We start from the raw sequence: 18731 nt of genomic DNA, 5'->3' as shown, positions 1-18731 counted from the left end.
ATACTAAATCTATTGTCTTGGACACACACTGCACAGTAGACCACCTACTGTAAAAAATAAAAAGCTACTCAGTTAATATCTCAAACGATGGCGAGCATTTATTTTGAAAGCTATGGAATTTTCTCCCCGGTTGCCTGATGCCTTTGATCCGCTTGAATGTCGACCACGCCCCAATCCATGGAGTGGATGGCCTACCGGCATGGACAAAATAACAAGAACACCTGCAAACCAAACATTCCTGGAATATTCTCAACTTTTCTTTCCTCTACGCGCTGGAGCGTCAATCAGCTCCATCACGACAGCTCCTGACCTGCTCTGCCTGTCCAAACATGTTCGAGCGGTTTGTGTCTCAAAAGTCAAATGAGAACCCCCCCCCCAACCCCCCCTCCAATCCCCTCTGCTTTACGACTGAACACATACCAAGCTACAACACGCTGCACAAAGCAATGAGGGCACCACTCATTTTCTCTCCTAAAGGTCAACCTTCTTCAGGGCGTGAGTGTCGAGCAGGTTTTTTTCCCCGGGTCGGGTGTCAGGTTCCTCGGAACCCGGAGACACCGACCCACGCCATTCCTTTGTTGCCTTTTCTCATGAACGCAACAAAGGAAGTTTGTACCACAGCATGTTGCTTCACACCTTTTCAGGATAACCAGGATAACTGAAAGATAACCCCTCAAGGAAACTGGATCTCCTGTGATGTTCTATCTCCATCCAGCAGGGGGAGCCAGAGTCTCTCTCTCTCTCACACACACACACACACACACACTGAGAGGCCTCGTGCCTCTTCATCCCTGCAGCCTCGCAGCCTGCAAGTGTGCGAGGAAAGAGGCCGAGCTGCAGTCCTGAGGATTTCCACGCTGAACTACAGAGGAAACTGTGCAGCTTAAGTAAACACTGAGGGCCGTGTTGGAGGATCTGTGTCCTCTGCTCACTTTCTGCAAGTCAAACGCACCTCGAGGGGCCCTGAAATGTTTAAGACGTAACGTTCAGTGTTTTTCTCAGTGCGTCGGAGGCTTTTGGGTTTCTTTAAAGCGACGATCAGATGTTCGCAAAGTTTTTGGTGTCACTATGTGGAGGAGTTTGCATCCTCAGAGGTCACTTTAACGGCAGATCTTTGGTCAAACACAGCTTCAAGGGGTCCTGACTCAGCTGTGAGATGCATTGCGTAAAACAAGAGACAACATCAGCAATTACAGGAAACCTTCTATTGGCCAACTGTTGAATCATTCTTTTTTATGAATCATTCTCCTCCTCATTTCACTTGTGAATAGTCGTTGTTAGTGACGCCTCCGCTCTTCCTGTGAAGGTAAGTCTTCTGTGGAAAAGGCTCATGTGAATGAAACCTGTCTGAACTTGTCCTCTCCATTAGATACTCCTCGTAAGTTTATCCCATATTTTCTTACAGATGAAAAGCGGTTTATCAACAACTGAAACAATTCATATATATATATATATATATACATATATACACTTTGCTGTTAATATTCTAATTAATTTGCATTTGCCACTTGAGCAGGTTTTAACAGGTCAAACTCAACCTCCACAAAGTGTGTCATTATCTACAGCTGTCCATGCTAGGTCTCCGTTAGCCGTGAGCTAATGACTGAAGCTGCTTCTCTACACAATCACCCCCCCCCCCCCCCCCCCCGCACACAATAGGCTGACGCTTCTTCACACCCGTTGGAGCACAAAGCAGGAGACGAAGACGCAGGTCGGGTCCGAAATTTGTGAAAAACATTTACATTTACAAAACGTTTACGTCACAGAGAAGAGGGTTTTCATATGTTTCTACTCTCCAAAGACCCAGGAGGGAGTTGAACCCACTGCTCTGTTCCTCCTCCGCTTAGAGGATGTTTACACATCACTCTGCGTGTGTGTCTGTGTCTCTGTGTGTGTGTGTGTGTGTCAACCGGGTCGAACAGAGTCATGCATTTTTTCCATTACCCTCATCAAATCAATGTTAAACACTCCTCCTCCATCTACTGTCCCTGTACCACAGTGTGGGTCTGTGTGTGTGTGTGTGTGTAAGTGTGCGTGTTTTAGTGTGTCACCAAAGCCCCCCACTACTAAGCAGATAGTGGATATGTGATCAGTGAAAACTGGGTCAACCAGTCTGTCGTATGCGGTTTCCAGATGAACTGACTTTGAATCAGTTTATTTCACGGCACCTCAGATTCTGATCACAAAATAAAATGACTTTGGCCTCCTGACGTTTTTTGGCCTCCTGACAGCTGACATCTGATTGGCCTTCGAAGTGTCTCTCGCTTCGCTGCAAATTCTAACCACAAAAGATGTGCGTTTGTCATAGTTTGGTTCATGTCATCTACCTTGAAACCTCTTCCATTCACCGACACCAGAGACCCCTCCTGGGGGATAACAAATAACAAATAGCACGTTTTTTGTTTCTCCTTTTAAACACAATTCAACGCCAAGTTTTCTGACTGGTTTGTAAGTTATTTGCATGCAAAAAAAAAACAGAAAAAGAATCACGGTTTAGACTCGGCGGCGCAAGGTCGTGCTCTCCAAGCAATGACTTTATTAGCTGTGTGTTTTATGCGCTTAAGTTAACCCTTCATCTGTTTTTTACTTTTGTACAAAGGTAATAAAGTAGTCCATAAAATATGAAATATGAGTTTACATTCAACAACAATCCCCCCTCGGCATTGTGGTCTTATTTAGGACAACAACAAAAAAGACAAGATCCATGGATCTGGTGCAACTAATGATTGGTGCCTTGATCTGATTGGACACTCAGTTGTAAATAATTAAAAACTAGAAGGATGAAGGTTTCATGGTAGTGGTTTTTACCCGTATGAAACACCTAAAAGATGAGTCTGTTCCTTTAAGACTTTATTCTGAACATGAGAACAGGAGAAAATCACAGTGGACACAGTGAAAACTACAGGACACCCCCTGCACTCTCTCCCCCTCGCACACACACACACACACAAAAAAAACACACACAACGTCCTCCAACCTTTGACCCACCAGTGGTGATGCTTCACTGTCTCGTCCTGTGAGTCATCCAAAGGAACCGCTCAGACCAAACAGGAAATGAGAGTTCCTCCCCGCGGACCCCACGTCCGATGCCGACCGTCGTCGCCGCCGACCTCTCTGAACGTGAGAGAATAAAACCCTGCGCACGCCATCGTCCGACCAAGCCGCCAAACCGACCAGAAGAAGCTCGGCGTGTCCGGAAGAAGCTCCGAAACCCGCTCGGATCGGCGGTTGGCCACGTTGTCTTCATAAGACGGCGAGGTTGTGGCAGCTCTTGGAGCGCGCCTTCACCGCCATGCGCTGGTTGTTGCGCGCCACCAGCCGGTCCAGCAGGCGCCGGGCCTTCTGGGTGAGGCTCTCTTTGCGCTTGAAGGCGTAGCCCCGGCGCCGGGTGGCCCCGGCGTCCCCCCGCCGGAGGCGGATCTGTCGGATCACGCCCTCGAACAGCTCGGTCACGTTGTGCTGCAGAGACGCCGACGTCTCGATGAACTTGCAGTCGAAGACCACCGCGCACGCTCGGCCCTCTGGGAAAAGACACAAAATGGCAAGCGTTGCCTGCGTTTGGTATTCACTTATGGCCTTGTGACCTTTGAACCCCCCCCTCTTACGCACACACACACCTTCCACAGCCACCTCTCTGGATCGCACCAGGTCGCTTTTGTTTCCCACCAGGATGATGGGCAGGTTTTCGGCCTGGCGCGTGCGGCGCAGCGTGATGCGGAGCTCGGAGGCGGCGTCGAAGCTGGCGCGGTCGGTGACGGAGTAGACGATGATGTAAGCGCTGCCGACCTTCAGGCAGTCGTGCTGAGAGGAGTCGTCCTCGTCCTCCTCCTGACAGGTGGAAGGATTTCAGGAGGTGAGTCTTCTAATGGGTTGGTAGGAGGCGACAGGAGGTCAAACAGGTGGACCCCTTCATTTGTCGGAGGTCAGGTGATGTAATCCAGTTAAATGAAGATTCAACTGCTGACCAAATGCATCCCTGTCACTCACTCAGTTAAAATTTTTTAAACTTTTGCACAAATAAACCGTAGAAATCTGATTAGTTGACATAAAACTGATCTGGTTCTATCAAATTTGAGATCGCTAACTTCTTCCAGATGAATTTCATTCCATGAGCTCAACAAAACCAGCTTATGTTCCCGAGATCACAAAATTATCCATTCATGATCTCATCATATTTATTTAAAACAAAAAGTGCAAGAAATCTAATTTAAGGTCTCCTTGCAGAACGCGATGTACCCACAATCCTCTGCTCCACGACTGACCTCTAACTGAACACACAGGACCCACACAGACCCGCACAGGTCCACACAGTACCAGTTTGTCGCTCTCCCAGGTATCCATGACAACGAGTGTGGATTCCTCCCCGTCCACCGTCAGCGTGCGCTCGTACGACTCCTCTGAAACAGACAGCGAGCACGCGCACGTTAACGGTTACGTTCAGAGGGGGCGGAGTCCGACACCGTCGCCTTCTATGTAAAAAAAAAATAAAACCCACAGCCTGGTCCAAAGTCACTCTAAGGTTAAAAAAGGTGTGAAAAACAAAGCAGGGAGTGAAGCAGGGCATTGAGCTCTGTTGACCTGAAACTAGCCGCCCCTCCCGTCAGACTGTGACCGATCCGGTATCGATCCGCCTCTGGCCAACGAAACACGTGACACGGACGAGACGATGATCAATTATTTCGGTCAAGGTTGTGCGGTTTCAGCACAAAGTCAGAGACGGAGGCTGAGCTCTGAGCTCTGAGGGCCGTTGGAAGTAAAAAATAAAAAGCATCGACGAGGTTCTTTCCCGTCACGACTGCTGATGTTTGACATAATCCGGCCAGCTGTTTTCAGTCTTCATGCTAGGCTAAGTTAGCATTCTGCGATCAAGAGCTTTAATGAGAGTAGAATCTTCTCCTCAACTGTAAGAGAGCTACTAAGCACAGTTAGAAATGTCAGAATGTTCCTTTAACTCGTCCCCAGTTTGTCCCATTAAAAAATCTGCTGCTGTCCAGAAAAGCTTTTTCAAAAGAAAAATATGAATGAATTTGTAAAGCTGTTATAAGAAAACTCCATTTTTTGTTTTAGATTAAAGAGATCAATTTACCTGTTGAACTAAATAAAAGTTTATCTTCTTAATATATTAGTACAATGAATAAATGTTTTTATTTTAATTTAAGAGAAAAGTTCAGATTCTGGGTCGTAGGTTTTCTTGTGTTCAAAGTGAGAACATTAAGTAATAAACTAATCAATCAATCAAATCAATTGGCATCCCACCTCCAGGTTGTTCGTCCTTCTCTGTGATTCCGGCAAAGATTCCCGCGAGGCTGGTCTTTCCCACGCCGTGGTCGCCTAGCAACACCACCCTGTAAACGCAGTCCGAGTCGCTCTGCGAGTCGTCGTCCGAGTCCGAGCTCCACTGGGCGCGGTAGTGGAGGGACTTGTCCCCGGGGTGGTAGGACGCCGACTGTCCCAGGGGAAGGTGGCCACACTGGGGGCGCGACAGCTCGGGCTCCGGCCGGGCCCCCCGGGGGTCCTGGGGATCCTGGGGGTCCCGGGGGTCCCGGCTCCAAGACCGGTGCTGGTAGAAGTGGGCGGGAGGAATCGGCGTGCTGCCTCGCCGCCTCAGGGGCTCCTTCTCTCTTTGGGTGTTGAGGGTCATGTTGCTACGGCGATGGCATCAGGACAGGCCAGACCTGAGGGACGATTCAGGTTACAGGGAAAGTAGCAGGTAGGATTTTACTGACCAGGATGTGTTGGTCTTATAGGAAAACTCAAATCTTCGATTCGTGGACTACTTTAATGACTTTGTTTAGACGTGGACCTGCCATAGAATTCTATTTTGCTATTTTGCCGCTTTTTTTTTACAACCAATTAACAGGAATGACCATGTTAGGATTGCAAGGGAATTACGCAGCGACAACCGACATCAAAGGACTTTACTCTCTTCATCAGGTAGACGCCACTCCACCTCATCTCCACAGCGATGCTCACTGCTCCACTCAGAGCGCTACGTAATGCTCCTTTAAGTTCTAACATAGCTTTAGCTTCAACGGGAGTGAAAACAGGGCACCTTTCAAGACAACGTTTGGATAGAATAAACGTTTCTACGGTTCAAGTCTTTGCTCAGTGTCAGTTTCGTGGAAAATGTTAGAGAGATAAATGACAGAAGAGCAGCAGAGGACCTTTTTTTCCGATATTTACATTTGGGGACAGATTTCCTGTGACAGATTCATGATGCAAAGTGTACATTCGGTTTTATGCTTTTTAACACATTATGAAATGCATTACTTCCTCTTTCCTCTGTCTCAGAATCAGTTGAAATAAATAAGGAAAATAACTGACTCATTATGTTTAATTAGGTAGAATTACGGTAACTATGCAGCAAGTAGGACCTTCAGTCCTCCTCCTGCAGCACGAGACAAACAAAGCTCCTACAATAAATAATTCAGCTACATCGGTCAGTCAAAGCTCCCGTTGTTTGGTGTGAACCATTTACCCAAACTTCTCCTAACTGCAGCTTTAATGAACCTCAAGAGGTCAAAGGTCAGAGGTGTCTCGTGTCATATATGCACGACAGCTCGTTAGCGAGGTGAAAAGGGTTTTTGAACCCCACCGCGTGCTTTTAGGAAGATTCTATTGAACAGTGATAAAATCCTAAGAATCATTATGTCTAAAATGAACATGACTTTTTTTGTTCTTTTGTTTTGCATCTAAACCAAAATCTGGAAATGACGTGCTTACAAAATCTGGGTTTATTTATTTATTACTAATTTAGCAAATGCTGTTATTTTAACAGAAAAAAATAGTACTTAATAAAAACATCGACAGAAAGACGGGAGGAGAAAACAAGAAAGAGAGATAGAAAACAGATGAATAACGTACCGTCCACAGTGTGGTTCCTCCTCGGCGAAGAACACAACTGAACCCCGTCCCTCGGGCCGTGTAACCGTACCCCGGTGCACAGTGACAACAAAAGTCCCACAACAGCGTTAAAAATGCAGGAGTGGAATCACAGAGTTATGCAGCTCCCTCCGTGTGTGAGAGAGAGAGAGAGAGACGGTGTGTGTGTGTGTGTGTCTGTGTGTGTGTGTGTGTCAAAGCGACAGCAGAGGAGAAACAGATAACTCAGGAGGGAGTGTGTGCGTTTGTGCGTGTGTGTGTGTGTGTGTGATGGTTGAGGGATCATTTTGGACACTTCCTGTTTGAACCAAAAGACACAGTTTCTCTTTATGAAACAGTTGTAAAAGATTGTCCTCAATCGAGCTTCACCAGCACGCAAACACAGACGACACAGACCGAAGGAATTGTTTATTAATTTAATTCAATACGATGCGATTGGGAGATGTGTCTTTTTTGTAGGACATGTTTAAAAAAATATTGAATATCAGAGATAGCAACAGCTGGCTAATAAAGAAAAAGTCGACTTGTTTGAGTCGGATCCTGAACAATTATAATATAATATGATAGTGACTATCGGCTGCTGAGTGTTAGTCAGTTCACATTGTTGGGGTTTTATTTCACTTGAGTGCAGCCAATGTTCTCACTGCAAATACAGTCATTGCAATTTGGAAGAAGTTTAAATGGTGCATTTCTAGCTATCATCCATGTTATAAATGACACGCAAGATGGATTCTCAAAAAGGAGTCAGCAGGTGCGTGCACCATTTAAAGATGCAGAATCACTGTAGTTTGTACGCATGAAGCTCCCTCGTTTTAATCGGCCTGTGAAAACAGCTGTAAGATGTCAGCTTTACACCCCGTCGCTATGGCAACACTCTAACTTCAACAAACGAGAGAAGTCACAACTTTGACTTTCAGTGTCACATCATTTGCATTTCGTTCCGTCAAAATGTGAATGTAATTTCTCACTCCATCATCGTTCATTTTTCATGCTCCTCCTTCCAACCTTTTTTTCTGGCGCGAGCTGAAATGGAAAATCAAATTACGGAGGAAAACAGAGTTCACTTCCTTTGTGTCCCTTGTGTCGGCGTGAGTCTCTCTCACTGAAACTCAACACATCACAGATGTTTAGATGTTATCCACCCACTCAGTTGGAAGGTCGGGTGGGAGGAGCCTCCACGCAGGCGCTCATCTCCTCCTCCAATCGGGTGAGCCTAAAGTTCAATTCCTCCCGGGGGACCAATCGCTGACCTCCGACCCCTCGATGAGTCCAATCAGCTGCCGGCTGCCGCAGCAGCGGCTCCGTCCCTCCCCCTGCAGGCGGACTGACGTGTGTTCCCCCGATTGGACACATGGAAACCGGAAGCCCTTCATCCTGCAGTCACTCCCTTTATTAAAGTTGGGACTCCCGATGTTTCTCCTCCTGCCTCGATGAGGAGGGAGTGACGTGCTCGGGTGCATCCGACCACTGGAGGTCGTCGGATTGATCCTGACTGGCCGGAGGAGGAGGAGTGGCTGGAATAAGAGACATTCATGTAAAACAGCTACATTTTTATACTTGGATATTAAGATTCAGCCATTGTGTACTTTTTTTCTCGCCTGCAGTCATCCATTTCTGCAGTTTGACACGGAGGTTGTTCACCGCTGCAGGAGGGAAACGACACAGTTACTTTAACTCATTGAAAGTTAAAAGTCAAGGTTTCATTAAAGCAAAAACAAACAGCTTGAAGGTTGATAAACTACAAAAATTATTCCTACTGCCCAAAAATCACAGATGTGTTTGAGGTCTGTTAATAATAATAATAATAATAATGATAATTCCACTCGACACCAAGCAGGAAATCAATGAGATTCTAAACCAAGTTTTGTCAATGTTTGTTTGGCAAACAAGGTCCTTTTTAATTATTCTTCAAATGTCTTGTTCCGCTTCTTTCACTCAAACCTATTTTTGTGCTTTCTATTCAACTGACACAATTTTTACATTTCTTTGGCCTCTTTGATTTTCGTTCCCTGCTTCTGTTAAAACTGCCACTTCAACTTGTTTTTTTTCTTTCTAAAGTGCAGGTTTTTTTTCTGTGACTTCAGCGGTTTCTCTTACAGGAAGCGTTTCAATTTCAATACTTCAGCTTTTATTGCATCTACCTCTCATGGGAAGAACGGATCCAGAACCTGAGCCTCCTTCTCCTCGAAGATGCTCCCCAGATTCCATTTCACCCTCCACCGGCAGCTGCTCCCCCGGCTGTGGTCCCGGTTCCACCTGCAGGATGACTCGATCCAGCACCATGTCCAGCAGCTGGTTGGCGAATTCCGGCTTGGTTCTGATGGTCAGGACACGAGCGGGTTCTCCTGCGGAGATCTGCAGCTCTGTGACGTCGCTGCACAGGTGAAACGCGGAGAGACACTTCTTTTGTTGCTTGTGGAGCAAAAAAAACACAACATAAGTTATATGTCGACTAACGACTAACCCCAGGATCGACAGGTCGCTACCGGAGCCCAACAGCTCCTCGACGTCCAAATATTCTCACTTCTGTTCACTGGTCGCAACAAAACAAAAAAAAGCCACTTCTTCTTTGGTTGTTACCTGTTCCTGCTGTTCCTGAGGGCCCAGAAGAGAAGCAGCAGCACCAGCAGAGCCAGCAGCAGAACCACAAGGGAGACGATGAAGAGTTCAGTGGTCATCGTTGAGGGTCGAAGCTTATTCCCGACCTGGGAACCTCGAGAAGACGATCTTACACGAGGTCAATTTAGCAGCAGTTCTTTGGCTGAAGCAGCTTCAGCAGATTTAAACCTCCACTTTCAGAACAGAGGATGCAATTCAATCCGATATTACTACCAAATATATGTATAACTCAGCTGTTTCTTCTTGGGATTCTGCAATTTGAAGCATATCAGTTGTTAAGGAATTATTTAGAAGGATTGAACTGACTGAAATATTGAAAGAAAACATTCTGTTTTGGTTAAATCTGTTCGAAACAATCAGAGTTGGATGTACAGAATATTCTCTCAAAGAGGGAAAACCTTTCTTTAATGGCAGCATCTTCAAAAGAGAAACCTTTAATTCGATTGATTTGCCTTTTCTGGAGAAAGTCCATTAAGAAGCCATTCAAAAGCCACTATCTTTACACCATCAAATTGATTGGTTGCTATAATAAATATAATAATTTAAATAATTTAAAAAAAACAAGAGTGCAAAGACCCCCCCTTAACCCCCAAAACACCTCGTCTGTGATCATCTTCTCTCCTCTAGACCAAAAAATTACATTCCTTTTTCTTTAAAAATTACATTCACATTCCTTTCCTTGTGGTAAATAACAAATGTTTGCTATGACACAACACAAAGAATGAATATGGAAACTATTTACCTATAAAAATGATGATCATCATTAACACTTTCCAACCTGATATTTTTTCATTTTTCTCATTGGATCATTTTTTACACCTCATATTTTTAAACTTTTATTTCAAAATATGTTTTGACCTAATATATTTTTACTTTATCAGAACATATTTTGACCTAATAATCTTTTCTCATGACAAGTTTCAAACTGACCATTTTACACAAAACCTTTTACCAATCAATATTTTTTACTTATTTTGAACATATTTTGATTTCTTTTTCCAAACATTTTTGGACCTGATATTTTGTGACTTGGAAGAGACAGGAAGCAGTTTTCATAATGTTAATTTAATCAGAATAACGTTGATCAGGGCCGCAGCGAAGGTTTTTACATAATACAGGAAGGATTCCATAGAAATATCATTGTGTCATATCATTGTTATTAAAGCAGCATATTAAAGCAGCATCAGATAGATAGATAGAGGAGACATTACATTAATCAATATCATACATCAATACACTCAAATTTACCCTGGTGGGAAAATATTTGGTTTCCAAAAAATAACGCGTTTATTACAGCAAAAGACCAAAAACACGTGTTTATTACAGCAAAAGACTAAAAAAAACGTGTTTTCACAACTTTGTTGCAGCGTCGTTGGCGGCGTTGTTATTGATATCCATCTTTCCGATCAGCTCGGTCACTAACTGCTGCACAGTGACAGAACGCAGGCGGCCGACGTCGAGGACGCCCTCGTGGTTCACAATGTCCACGTCCTCGTAGCTCCTCACCACCTGATCGATCGATCAATCCATTAATTAACCAGACAATCAACCGACGTGCCACTCCAAGGATCAACCAATAAATAACACCTGACAAAGAATCAAACAGGCAACCGCTCAATCAATAAATGTGTGTTTACCTTGTTTGTGATCAGAGAGAGTCCGAACACCCTCAGACCGCAGTGGGTTGCCACGACGACCTCAGCAGCCGTACTCATACCTGTAAACACACAATGCTACTGTTAGCACTGGCACCACCGCTATGAGGATGATACAAATCATCAGTGTTGTTTCGTTATAATGTGTTGGTCTGGTTTTTCTGTGTGTGTGTGTGTGTGTGTGTGTGTGTGTGTGTGTGCGTGCGCGTGTCTCACCCACAGCGTCCACTCCGAGCTGATGCAGCAGTTTTGCCTCAGCGATGGATTCAAAGTTGGGCCCCCCCACCATGGCGTACACGCCCTCTCGCATCAGGCCTGTAATGCCCAGCTGCTTGCCGATGTCCGTTGCTAGGCAACGCAGCTCTTTGTCGTAGCAATTTGACATGGCCGGAAAACGAGGCCCGAACCTTTGAACAACAGATAAACAAAAGCTGAAACAAAACTCTCGACTCTTGGTTTTATTACACCAAATGAGAACACTAAAAAACACACAAATATACAGTATAAATATGTATCTTACTCGTCATCGTTCGGTCCAATCAGCGGGTGCAGACCGACGAATCCGGGGAAGTTGATGTGGTCTTTGATGATCATGATGTCACCGGGCCGGAGGCCGTCGGCCAATGAGCCGGCAGCGTTGGTCACGATCAGAGTCTTCACCCCCAACAGCTTGAAGACTCGCACAGGAAACGTTGTCTGAGGAGGAGACGGACAGCCGGGGGACAGACGGGGGACACAGAGGGACGCGAACCTTTTGTAATCATTTGTCTCTGAAACAAAAAGGAGCCTCACGCTGAGGTCCACTTTATTTCTTTTTTCTAAGTTGAATGTCTCAGGCACCAATAACCAGAGGTGTGGACTCGAGTCATGTGACTTGGACTCGAGTCAGACTCGAGTCATGAATTTGATGACTTGAGACTCGACTCGACATAACGTACAAAGACTTGCAACTCGACTTGGACTTGAATACCGATGACTCGTGACTTGACTTGGACTCGAGCCTTTTGACTCGAGAAGACTTGCTACTTCCCATGAAAACTGTGGGAAAACATTTTCACACGGCCGCGCCGCTCTGTTTATCTGCATCTGTCAAAAAAATGTGCGCCACCTGTATGCAGAGAGCGCGCGCTGCCTGAACAACATCCAATCACTGCAGTCCATTTGACCGTATCAACGAGACAGCTCGTTCATGGTTACAAACATCGGGATTTTTGAACCCGGATTCAGACTCCGATGGAAATCCTCGCCAACATTATGTCAACGTCCGTTTTAAAGTAGTGTAATGAGCTGAGTTAAAGTTATTAGTTAATCAGTTATGCAGATGTTGCATGTGTTCACGTTATGCTCCGTTACCAGCTGTAGTTACGCGAGACAACCCGAGTTTTGGGGGGCCGTGAATGCGGAAGTGTTCGTTCGGCGTGGTGACGGCCAAGTGACCGAAGTTGAGTTGTTTTATATAAATAAATGCAGCGGAGTTGCAAGCCAGTCATCGCCTCCTTATTTACGCTGCAGCATTGGGGTGAGCGTTACAGTACTATAACACAGTCACAGTCGATCCACCATTACCCTTCCCTTCGTAGTCTAGGTCTGTGAGGCAGCGCACCATCACCCAGGGTTCCCCGTCCCCACTATAATAAAAGGACTCGAAATGACTCGAAACTAAAATGGTACGACTTGTGACTCGACTTGAGACTTGTTGGCTGTGACTTGTGACTCGACTTGGGACTTGCTTCGTCTTTGACTCGACTTGACTCGGGACTCGAGGGCAATGACTTGAGACTTGCTTGTGACTTGCCTAACAGTGACTTGATCCCACCTCTGCCAATAACCCAAAATGTACCTGTGCGAGGTAACTAGAGGACAGACAGGTCCACACACCGGAGACACACACCGGAGACACACACCAGAGACACACACACCAGAGACACACACCGCTGCTTGTTACAGCCTTTGTGAACACATTAGTCCGATCACATGCAGCCTTCCAGCAGGCGGGTCAATGCTGCTATTGTTTCCCTTCATATCACACACACACACACACACACACACACACACACACACACACACACACACACACACACACACACACACACACACAGTGGCACGCACACAGCGATCAGGTTTGGTCTCATGCTCCATTATGTGTGTGGTCCCTGGAAGGGTTTAATTGGCTCACATGCAGTGTGTGGTTATTGTTAATTGTCATGTGATCGGGGAGGAGATGGTGCGTTCATGTGGATTCTTATTGGTCTGCACAGGTAGAAAAGCTCCCTTAACATTGCATCAGAGTTTCATTATTACCATATTTGGGCGACTTGTCTATTGTGCTCTGAATTTACCCACAGTTTGCTAAATTTCCACCCTGCTGAGTCATGAAACTAGCGATTTAGACCAGAACAACATATGTTTACAATGTTCAATCCAACAGGGGCCCTCAATGCAACTTTTTAAGAAAAGTTTGACTTCATCCGGCAGGACCGAAGAAATTTGAACACTTTTTTGTTGTTTTACCCGATAAGAGTTGGATGAAGCCAGATTGTGTTTGCATAGAGCTAGAGCGCCGCTTCTACTTCCTCCTGTTACACGAGAGTCAATAAAGCAATAAGTACATCCCCGGGATTTTAATGTTGGTGTGTGTGTGTGTGTGTGTGTGTGAGAGTGTGTGTACCTTGCTGAGTGTGTGTCCTTCATACATGTGGAAGCGACCCTGCATGCATACGCATACCTTCCCCTTCAGCTCCCCGAAAACCAGCCGACCTGCATGACCCTTCACTGCAACACACACACACACACACAGAATGTATTTGAATAAATATGGGAGCGGTATAATTTACCACTGATGTCGTTGAAGTACTTGTACTGCATATTCACCTACCTGTGCTCTGTGGGAAGCCCGGTATGTCAGAATAAGCGAAGGAGTCCTGACACTCGAGGGTGTCAGCGAGCATCCCGAGTCCCGACCCGCAGATGATGGCCACCTCGGGGCGGTGCCGGGTGTGGGCCCTCAGCCAATCGGCTGTCGTCTGGTACACCTCACGACTGCAGGCCGGGAGGAGAGGGGGACACAGGACGTCAGGGCAAACTACAACTTCTCTGCAGACGGACTGCAAAGAAGCATCTTATGTTGCCTTTGCCCATGTTGTTAAAGTGCTGAGTCATGCAGACGACACAAAACTGCCGGCCTCAAAGGACTACTTTATTATCAGGGATAGAAATAAAAGGATCAATATAAAAGTGAAACAAACGATACGCCAAATGATACGTCACTTTTTAAAAAATTGCTGCCACAAGGAATTGTGGGACGGAATGACCTCCTTTCCTTTGGTGAAGGAGGTTCCAGTGGTTCCTATGCTAAAGGGGCTAAGGAAGCATTGACCCTCCTTTCCTTTGCATTTAGAGAACAGCGGCCACTCAAATAGGTAATTTTGCTCAGTTAGCAACCTATTTGAATGCAGCTGATGCTTCCTCACGGAAAATGTGAAATTAGAATTTTAAATATTTACAGTAATTTACAGTAACCTGCTGATGCTGCCGTGTTTACATGTGACACAATGAAGACGTGAGGCGTCCGGCTAAGAGTGACAGAAAATGTGCATAAACACAGTCACACAATAAAGGAACACTTTAGATAATCAAGGATTCAACTATCACCTGCAACGAGCAGTAAAGTCGCCGATTGCAATCATCTGAATCTTCTTTTGTGTGTTAGTTGCGTAAGAAAAAACAAAAGTAGCTGACACAAAAACATACAAACGTATTTGATATTACATAAGGGTCCCTCTCAAGACTTCAGGAAGCTTAAAGAAACTGTAAACTGACAGTTATTAATAAAAACACAAAGCTATAAGAAAGTTTTTTTCTGTTTTTTATACTTAGGACTCACTGCTCTATTTTTATTTTGACAACAAACAAAGACGTTTTCTCACCTGATATGTTCTTGGCTCTGCGTCATGGTCGATCGGTACAAAGCGGCGCGTGTGTGTGTGTGTGTGTGTGTGTGTGTGATTGTGTGTGTGAATGTGTGATTGTGTGAATGTATGCGTGTGGAAGGACAGACGGTCAGAGTGCACGCAGCCCGTAACCCCGTCAGTTTACTTATTCACCGCGCACAGCCTCCTCATTGGTCCACAGCGCGCCCATTCATCAGCTGCAGCCAATCAGCTCGCAGTTGTGGAAATGTGTGCGCGTGAGATTTGTTATTTTAATGTGCAAGTCTGTTTTTTCCCCTCACGCCCTCACTTACAGTAACGTGATTTCACGTGTTTTTAATACACACACGCATATTTACTATGGAGTAATAACAGATATTAGTCTGCACAGCGACTTCTGGTCCTTTATGACTTATGTTTTTTGCCCTTTTGAGCACGAGCGCCAACAAACAAAAATGATCTACTGTACCTCCAGCTGAAAAATCATTAATTAACCGGTTACATTGTCCACATGTATCTGGGTGCAAAGGACACACTGAGACACGCACACACACACACACACACACACGTGTCCCTTGCGTGGCTCGAGCGCCGCGTTCATGGGATCGGCTGCGCGTCATAAACGGAGCTCTTCAGACCGGGTCCAACCCCTTTTTGCACTAAATATTTAAAATTATTATGAATAATTACTGAAAAATGATTTTATTTTTCCGAATAACAGGTGTAGTACAACAAGAATAAGCCCATTGATGTATGATTTTGGCCGTGCACTTTTTAACAGTAAAGTTGTTTACTATATAATATACAGTATAATAGTAATATAATATTATAGATGTGATTTCTCCAGCACGCAGGCCGGGCCATTATTGTCAAATTATGGTTACTCCAAAGCTTGAGACCTCCTCAACGAATTCCCCGGCACGTGATTTGACCGCACAGGTGAACGCCGTTAACGACCTTCGACACCCTTCACCACACTAGCTCGCCGGGTTGTTTTCAATGTTTCGGTTCCCCGCGAAGAAGCAGTGATTCATATTTAACTCATGATATAATATAAACTCGTTAAAGAAGATTTATCTCACGTGGGGTTGAAGGTGTCAACAGCAGCTTCATCAGATCAGTCAAAGTGGGCTTCTCATTTCTAATTGTTGGAAATTTCTTCCATACTTTAACTCCCCCTCCTTTGTTTCTCCTCATTGCCACAATATTCACTCTTCAGGCTTCATTTTTGGACAAAATGATGGCGTGCTTGTGCTGGTCGTGGTCATGTGACTATGGAATGCCACAGACGTTTACTTAATACTACAATTTACACTGCTATTAATACCACACTACTGCTCATTTTACTACAAATACTACTATGACTAATTGTGTTACTACAGCTCCAAGCTTTCAGCATTCCAGCGCGTTTTCAGCGTGCAGAGTCTCGTGACCGGATTCCACGTCACGTGACCCGCTGCTAACGAGGCTCATGTGGGTCCGATGAAGGGGGACCGGGCAGGAAGTGGGCCTCCATCGGGCCCCTCTGTGAAGCCACACTACGGGGGGCCTAAAGACTTCCTCTCTGAGCATCATGGGCCCTCTGCCTCTAAGAGTAAAGACACGCCCCCCCCCCCCCCCCCACCCAAAAACACACGTGGGTCCAGAAATAAACTTCAATTGATCTCATCACAATCCCGAAATACAAGTGTGTGTGTGTGTGTGTGTGTGTGTGGTGTAACAGGGGCCATGTGGCAGCTGGGTAACAGGTTAATGAACAGAGGACAGCTGGTGGTTAAAGACACACACAGCTGCAACAAGGAGAGAATCTGGTGTTTCACATGAATAATAATAATAATACAGTTTTTGTACATAAAAACCTAAACAGGGTGAGACTTTGTTTGTAATGTGAAGGAACGAGTGTTTGGTCTCGTTGATATGAGGGCATGAGGTTTTCTGTACAATCGCTCCGATTCTCAGAGCGTCTGCTGCTCCACGAACCCATGAACGTGTAACACACTCAGAACAGGAAGGAAAACACAACCTTCATATATGTACACATATGTCCTGAAAATAAGATTGCGTGACCTTCAGTCCAAAGTCACAAGCTTGGATTTAACTTCAGTTTCAACATGACCAGGACGTGTGGAGAGTGACGTCATTCCTGAACACCCTTCCTCCCTCAAAAGGTCGTGGTGGACCAGGAAGCAAATCACGTCTGATGGTCCTAAAAAATACCATCAAGCACAAAACATAATAGAATGATGCCACATGTGTGTGGAAACATCAGAGCCCGAGCTACACGCGTGTTAAAGCTGTTTGTGCCTGCTCCACACACCACTCAAGCAATAAATACATGTATGAAAAACATCCTTACATCCAACATCCATATTTCTTGCAAAGAATCCCTACCAAAGGGTCCATTTCATCCACCATCGATCGAAGCAACGCGTGAACAACAGGGCCGATGACAGAGGTATCTGTGTCACTGAGTCAAACCTTCACCCAACACCATCTGTTCCATTTAATTCAACATTCAGTGGATTTCTATGGTTGTTTTTCATAACCCAATTTCCCCACAAAAGCAACCAGAATATAAGTGTAATATATAATATATATATACAAATGGGCCCAAATGTGGTCTCTCTGAACTAAAGCCTCTCTGAATTTGTTCTGCTTCACTCCATCAAAGATAAACTTTCCACAGAAACTGTCCACAACCCGGGACGTAGATGAGTTTTTATTCTGGTTTCTCCATATTTTATAGTAATGGATACCCCGTAAGTATGTTTTTTTTCAAGCAGATTCTGGAAATTCAAAGAAATCTGAGTGCGTTCATTTATTTATTAACCCCTAACATACATGCTGATATTTCACATCATAGCACTCACAGTGGCTCCCCTTTATCCTACAGAAAATTGTCCAAATGGAGTTTGTCTCCCTCTGGTGGAGTTTGTCTCCCTCTGGTGGAGTTTGTCTCCCTCTGGTGGAGTTTGTCTCCCTCTGGTGGAGTTTGTCTCCCTCTGGTGGAGTTTGTCTCCCTCTGGTGGAGTTTGTCTCCCTCTGGTGGCAGAAAGCTGCTCCACGCGTTCAATGAAACGGGAACAAACACACATTATTAGTTTATTTTTATTATTAGTCTGTTGGGGGCTAAAAACAGAAGGTTTCCGGCAGAAGTCGTCAAGCTGCTGTTCTCCTGATGCTCAATACCAAGTTTACCAGATAATGGAGATGTTTTCATGCTTTTATAACACGCTTCTCATTGCTCAATTCTGTCTGAAATAAAGAAATGCAAAAGATCTGAAGATAACGAGCAGCAAAATGTTACCTCAAAGAGTTTCTTGAGTCCCAAAGTTCTCCTGCAGTCCTGAAACATCATGAACTTTTGAATGGATTTCAGCTGAAAGTGGTTCAATCTAAACATGTTCAGTCAAGAGAAAGCTGGAAGCAGTGGAGGAGGATTTTACCATCGAGTCTCTTGATTCATGATTCCTCCTCCTTTAGTTCTGTCATCATTGTGTTCGTCCTTATTTCATCTACGGATTTGATTATCGACGGTGACATCACAAACATTCTGCGTTCACTGTCGACTACATTTACATTACATTTACATTAAAAACAATGAAACCATAAAAAAAAAATCTTGTTGAGATTTTTCTTTTTTTTT

At 45.0% G+C, this 18731-nt stretch overlaps 2 protein-coding genes across 2 annotated transcripts; both read right to left on the bottom strand.

The window, feature by feature from the left end:
- Window positions 1-2766: 2766 nt before the first annotated feature.
- Window positions 2767-7044, bottom strand: rem1 (RAS (RAD and GEM)-like GTP-binding 1). The gene is made up of 5 exons (XM_037447970.2): window positions 6865-7044; window positions 5257-5675; window positions 4315-4397; window positions 3618-3828; window positions 2767-3521 (listed from the first exon to the last, which is right to left on the bottom strand). Exons 2-5 carry the CDS (start codon window positions 5639-5641, stop codon window positions 3244-3246), a joined length of 957 nt encoding a protein of 318 aa, XP_037303867.2. The 5' UTR covers window positions 5642-5675; window positions 6865-7044; the 3' UTR covers window positions 2767-3243.
- A 3549-nt stretch (window positions 7045-10593) lies between these two features.
- pnp4a (purine nucleoside phosphorylase 4a) lies at window positions 10594-15199 on the bottom strand. Its single transcript, XM_037447971.2, has 7 exons — window positions 15083-15199; window positions 14032-14195; window positions 13825-13928; window positions 11677-11852; window positions 11373-11563; window positions 11139-11218; window positions 10594-11010 (listed from the first exon to the last, which is right to left on the bottom strand). Exons 1-7 carry the CDS (start codon window positions 15106-15108, stop codon window positions 10852-10854), a joined length of 900 nt encoding a protein of 299 aa, XP_037303868.2. The 5' UTR covers window positions 15109-15199; the 3' UTR covers window positions 10594-10851.
- Window positions 15200-18731: the final 3532 nt, after the last annotated feature.

This window comes from Pungitius pungitius, chromosome 8, assembly GCF_949316345.1.
Source record: "Pungitius pungitius chromosome 8, fPunPun2.1, whole genome shotgun sequence".
NCBI lineage: Eukaryota > Metazoa > Chordata > Actinopteri > Perciformes > Gasterosteidae > Pungitius > Pungitius pungitius.
This window is presented reverse-complemented; position numbering and strand designations above follow the sequence as displayed.